This window comes from Aquarana catesbeiana, linkage group LG05 (genome assembly GCF_042186555.1).
Source record: "Aquarana catesbeiana isolate 2022-GZ linkage group LG05, ASM4218655v1, whole genome shotgun sequence".
Taxonomy (NCBI): domain Eukaryota; kingdom Metazoa; phylum Chordata; class Amphibia; order Anura; family Ranidae; genus Aquarana; species Aquarana catesbeiana.
The window spans coordinates 633,876,203-633,882,863 of record NC_133328.1 but is presented as its reverse complement, the minus strand read 5'-3'; the positions used below and the strand labels follow the sequence as shown (position 1 = coordinate 633,882,863).

The 6,661-nt window shown below is 39.5% G+C and overlaps 1 protein-coding gene across 1 annotated transcript; it reads left to right on the top strand.

Moving 5' to 3' along the window:
• The first annotated feature begins 856 nt into the window (after window positions 1–856).
• LOC141146108 (forkhead activin signal transducer 3-like) lies at window positions 857–5,915 on the top strand. The gene is made up of 4 exons (XM_073632862.1): window positions 857–1,135; window positions 2,686–2,790; window positions 3,022–3,643; window positions 5,824–5,915. The coding sequence occupies exons 1-4, from the start codon at window positions 857–859 to the stop codon at window positions 5,913–5,915; spliced, it is 1,098 nt and encodes a 365-aa protein (XP_073488963.1).
• The last annotated feature ends 746 nt before the right edge of the window (window positions 5,916–6,661 follow it).

The following is a 6,661-nucleotide window of genomic DNA, read 5'->3' as shown; positions in this document are numbered from 1 at the left end:
AAAAATGCTGAAAACCATCTGGAATAACAGGGACACCAACGTGCAGCAAATTTAAAACACTGATTTCAATTAAGAAATAAACAAACAGAAAAAAAAGTAAATTTATGCTAAAAAAAGCAGTTGTAATTTAACACAGTATGTGCTCCTTAGATAAGATCCCTCAGCAAATATATCTTTCTAGGTGTAATAAATAAAAATAACTTCTAAAATTCAATGTACTTGTTAATGTTAACTGGATAAAGTTATTTAAAAAAATCAGACATAAAATAAAACTATTTTGACAGCCAAACGTTGTAAGAATATTTCGAATAATAAAACCATCAAATTCAAGTTTGGACACTTTGAGTGGTTCTGATGGATAACAAGCAGTATTAAGCTATTTATGCCTGATGTACCCTAACAAAAGCCATTCTGAGATTGGTAAACGTGTCTAAAATTTTATGCAAAATGTAGGAAAATTAAAAGATAAAATAAATATATTTTTGAATTAGTAAAAAAATCTAAATTATACATGTGACATAAAAGTATATAAAAATAAATCTATATCCACAGGTAAAAATAAAAATTGTATATACAAGAGAATCTTAGTATATGAACGTAATATTGACCTCATAAGCATACGATATATGCTCCATCAGCTTATAGTCAACACAACATATACAAAACAATGCCCCCCAACATCTCAACCCTGAAACTTCCTAGAAACTTATTCAAATGGATGGTGAGGGGCCCTCTGCAGTAAGGGAGGTGTCGCCTCTTATGATTACAGGTGCATTTACATTATAAAGCCCAGGGTGGGGATCCCAGCACTATGTATACCTGGCTGCCCCCATACACACAACACACCTGACAAGCCATGGATTGCCCACAACATTCCTCGGACCCCCTCTACAACCAAGTCCCTGAGCCACACAGCATAGACAGGATCCTGGCCGAAGTAGAGAGCTGTCCTGGGGAGGCCAACGGAGGCCCCAAAAAGCCAGAAACCACTGATCAGCTCAGCAAGAAGAGTAAGAAGAGCAAAAAGAGCAAGAAGAAGAATTATCAACGCTATGCCAAACCACCCTACTCCTACTTGGCCATGATCGCCCTGGTCATCCAGACTTCCCCCAAGAAGAAGCTCAAATTGTCCCAGGTAACCAACCTTCCATTATGGGGCTTCCTGGGGCTTTAGGGCAGCTAAGGGCAGAGGGAGGGGGTGACACTGAGACTAGCTCAGATAAAGGATTTGTCAGAGGGATATTCTTTATTTTCAGCGCAAAATTATTTGTTTCTGTTAGGCCTATGAAGGCTGAAAAAATTATACCAATATTTATCAAAATTAGAAGTTCAAGAAGTTGGGTGAATTGTCAATGTTTTATTGTTTAGTTATATTTTTATTTTTAATTTAGGCCCCTGGCTGCCTGTTATATTTGCAGCATATAAAACTCTTATGACTACAGGCTGAATTACGGAAAAAAAAATGTTTTATTTTCCTCCTCAAAGTTTTTTAAATAAAAAAAATGATCTAAAGCCAAAACTTTTTTTTTCTTTTTTTTTGATGAAGTGGGTCAGATTTTTGTTGTTTTTGTATGGAGCAATAAGCCTTATGCTGCCCTTATGTATATCATTCACAGCTGTTCAATTATACCAACTTTTTTTTACAAAATACGAAAAGAAAATATTAAGAAAAAAATAGAATCACATAAACGTTCAGAAAAAAAGGATTTTTTATTTAAATTTTTATTGTTTGCATTTTTTGTTTTATGTAATTTCATTTGTGTGTGCTTTTTTTCAAATTTGTGTTTTTTTAATATTTTTACTTTATTTTTTCTTCCTTTTTTTTGCTTTTTTCATATTGTGTTTTGAGAATACATCTGATACAATTGATATAATAAATTGAACATATGTGAATAATATATGTAAGGATAGTGCAGCTAAGGCCTTCATTATTATTGCTCTTATTGGGCTTAGCCCGTGCTTTGTGGAAATACGTTTTGTAATAGTGAATGATTTTACAGAGAGGGGTGCTTTTGCATTTTTTTTTAGTCTTTATTGCTGTCTGTGTCCCAGCTGGGGAGATTTACCCTGAGACCCCCCAAAGTATGAAAGTGATTGGAAAAGCCAAAATATTGGGCTGTAAACAAAACAGGGGAAGCCTTTCAATGAAGACAATTGTTCCTGTGGCAAATGTTTAACTTGGGATTTGCCTCCCTTTGGGGAGGTTTCATCTTACTTGAAGGAAAGGGAAGAGATTAATTTCCTCAATGGGGACACAAAAAAATTAAAAAACCTCCACTCCATCCACAATGTCCAAAAAAAAGTTTTGCCTTCAGGTCATCTTTTCCTTCCAAGTTTTGTGCTGGGATCTCAATGGTAACCCAAAAATCCCCCCAGGACATTGATGTCCCTTTCTCCCATACATACATACATTTGGCTCCCAACACCAGACTTCAGAAAGTGCTAGCTGCCTCACCAATTCAATACAAGCATGCACAAAGTGTTCTGTCTATACCCTGACATCACTTTCTACATGCTTAATTTAGGAAGCCTTATACCACAAATGGACAGGAGGTCTACAGTGATGTCCTCCTAAGTATCTCAGTACAGGTCTCCTGGTTATACTTATATAATGTAAGATGTATTATGTATCTTGGTTTACGGTCATGTTCATTCACTTAATACTATACTTTTTTTAATTGGCAGATTCTCCATGAGATCAGCATCCTCTTCCCTTTCTTCAAGGGGGATTATCAGGGCTGGAGGGACTCTATTCGACATAACCTCTCCTCCAATGATTGCTTCAGAAAGGTAAGGACTTGTTGCTCCTAGGATGTGATGGCAGTGATGGGCTCCTAAGGCTCTCTACATACTGCAGCCAAGTAAAAAAAAAACATTTTCAAAAATAGGTGCAGATTCTGAGAAATGACTTTTCTGCTCATTATAAATAGGTCACAGGGTTTTGTTACTCTGACCTGTAAAAGAATTGTGTGAATCTGCTGTGCTGGTTTACACCTCTAACATCTTCTCCCTCTTTTGCAGATCCTGAAAGATCCATTGAAGCCGACGGCTAAAGGCAACTACTGGACGGTGAATGTGAGCCGGATTCCCGCCGAAGCCACAAAGCTGCAAAACACGGCGGTCACCCGCCAGGAAGCCTACCCTCATGACCTGGCTCCTTATATCCTGAATGGAAAGCCCTACAGACCTTCCGCTTTTCACAACCCTCATCCTCCAATAGAAAATACTGCGGTCAGAGCAGAAGCAGAGGCTCAGTCCTCAGTACCAACTCAACCCCCTAGTGTACATCCCGCCTCAACTTTCCCAGAGATCTTATGGAACCTTCCAACATCATACACAAAATGCGTGGCCCCTAATGTGGTGGCCCCTCCTAGCATACACCCTCTGCAGCTTTATCCCAACTTCGCACTCTCTCTACGTAATTACATGCCTTCCCCATACTCAAGATCCACCTGTGCGGTGCAGAGGGATGTCTACCCTCCCAATGTGATACCTCAAATGTCTCCCCAGCCTAGACCCTCTGAAGCCAGGAATTCCCTGTCAGATTTCCCTCCCAATACAACAATCTTTGACGTCCCCATGTATCCCCCACACGGGAGCTACATGTCACCTCAAAACATGTATGGGCAGCAATTATCTCAAGGTGGTGCTTACGGGCAGCATTTATCTCAGGGTGGTGCTTACAGGCAGCATTTATCTCAGGGTGGTGCTTACGGGCAGCATTTATCTCAGGGTGGTGCTTACGGGCAGCATTTATCTCAGGGTGGTGCTTACGGTCAGCATTTATCTCAAGGTGGTGCTTACGGGCAGCATTTATCTCAGGATGGTGCTTACGGGCAGCATTTATCTCAGGGTGGTGCTTACGGCCAGCATTTATCTCAGGGTGGTGCTTACGGGCAGCATTTATCTCAGGGTGGTGCATATGGGCGACATTTATCTCAGGTTGGGGTGTACCCAGAGTGTGGACCCAATGGTTACTGATTGGCCAGATGCTGAGATAAGGCTGGTTTTGGGCCGTTCACTTTTGTCCCAAGGACTAGCTGCACTTGAATGCTTACCTGATGACATTGGCACCAGTGGTAATTTAGTCGACTAAAATAACACTATTTTAGTTGACTAAAACAATTCAGATGGCTAAAATACGACTAAAACTGAAATGGCCTTTTAGTCAAAAGACTAAGATTAAAACTAAACTGAAATTTGCTGCCAAAATTAACACTTGTTGGCACTCAACTTGGCATGTGGCCCAGCGGAGGTGGCACCAAACATGACATACAGTCCAAAGGCATTGGAATTGAATCACATGTATATATGACAATCATTTTGTATCTTGTCTGATTATATTCACTTGAAATAAATTTAAATTTTTGTTTTACTGAAATTTGGCATCAATGTTTTAATTATCTCCCCATGGGTATCAAGATAAGAACTAGTAAAATAGTCTGAAAAATGTATATATCAACTGTATAGTATAGTTCTTAAAGGGTCAGGCCACCCAAAAGTTACATTTCAGTATTTGTCTAATATATATAGTGGTATTCCGCGCTTAGGACGGGCTTGTGACCGAACTGCAGCCCCCCAGATAAAGAAAGCATCTAGGTGCGATCCAATTGCTATAAAATCTGAAAAAATAGGGGATTGGCGCTGTTCACTGGTAAAAAATAATAAATAAACTATAAACAGACTCCTAACACAAGGGAAACATTACACCACAATTCTGGGTGAGTGAAAAGTGCAACACAGTGTAATATAGTATTTGTAAATAAATATACGTGCTAAAAATTGTCACAAAATGTGCAATCTGCCCAAGGTGAAATATTATATAAAATAATGCATGAAATAATAAATAAAACTCCAAGCAATAATATAAGTGAATGATCAGTCAGGTGTATAAAAATTTTTTTTACAAGATCCAAAGAAAATATTCAATGAAGGGTATAAGTGAATTATACCCTAGAGAGAGGACAAACACAGTGTTGCCCACTACAAAATGGTGTATATACTAGTGAAGCTGAATGGTGTTAGATGAAAAATAAAATCAAAAAGAGGACTACTAACATATGGTGTGCATAAAAATATTAGTGTTCAAAGAAAATAATGAAAAACATGAAAAAATGAAAAAATGAAAAAGTCCAAGCATCCAAAAAATTCCAAAAAATGCCAAAACATGCCGTGTATATTAAATATATTGTTCAGTGTACATAAAAAGTTCTTGTGCAGCAAGCTAGTGCATCTTCAAATGGTTCCAGGTAAGTCCGTCCCAATATATGTATACTGTCCTGCGTGGAGCCCCCTCTAGTGCCCCCACTCACCGGAGCGCCCAACCCATGCAGGGGTAATGGGCATGTAGATGTAAATCCGATGATCCAAGCGGTCGGTGTCCCCTTCACCACCTGCTTTCCACTTGTGTCACCAGATCGCTTTCAAAAGGCATCCACCCGGACAAAATACCATGTGCAGGGAGAAGAGAAGAGCCTCATAGTGTGATTCCAAATATGACTTTATTAAGCTCAAGCTTACAACAAACAAAAAAAACGAAAAAATGAAAAGCTAAAATCAAACAGCACTCTGCCGGCTGGCTCCACATCAAAAGCCGCAGACAGTGCAGTGTTAGCGGCGTGCGTTCCACAGCCGACTGCTGAATCCAGAAGTGAAAGACACAAACAGAAGGAAAAAAGGACGTATGCGTACAAAGAGGCCACGCCTTACGTGTTTCATCATCAAGGCGCACCTCAGATGACGTCTTGATGACGAAACGCGTAAGGCGTGGCCTCTTGGTATGCATACGTCCCTTTTTCCTTCTGTTTGTGTCTTTCACTGCAGTCGGCTGTGGAACGCACGCCGCTAACACTGCACTGTCTGCGGGTTCTGACATGGAGCCAGCCGGCAGAGTGCTGTTTGATTTTAGGTTTTAGTTTTTTCGTTTTTTTCGTTTGTTGTAAGCTTGAGCTTAATAAAGTCATATTTGGAATCACACTATGAGGCTCTTCTCTTCTCCCTGCACATGGTATTTTGTCCGGGTGGATGCCTTTTGAAAGCGATCTGGTGACACAAGTGGAAAGCAGGTGGTGAAGGGGACACCGACCGCTTTGATCATCGGATTTACATCTACATGCCCATTACCCCTGCAGGGGTTGGGCGCTCCGGTGAGTGGGGGCACTAGAGGGGGCTCCACACAGGACAGTATACATATATTGGGACAGACTTACCTGGAACCATTTGAAGATTCACTAGCTTGCTGCACAAGAACTTTTTATGTACACTGAACAATATATTTAATATACACGGCATGTTTTGGCATTTTTTGGAATTTTTTGGATGCTTGGACTTTTTCATTTTTTCATTTTTTCATGTTTTTCATTATTTTCTTTGAACACTAATATTTTTATGCACACCATATGTTAGTAGTCCTCTTTTTGATTTTATTTTTCATCTAACACCATTCAGCTTCACTAGTATATACACCATTTTGTAGTGGGCAACACTGTATTTGTCCTCTCTCTGTGTTGCACATTTCACTCACCCAGAATTGTGGTGTAATGTTTCCCTTGTGTTAGGAGTCTGTTTATAGTTTATTTATTATTTTTTACCAGTGAACAGCGCCAATCCCCTATTTTTTCAGATTTTATAGTATATGTCTAATGCTGGTGAATTAATTGCC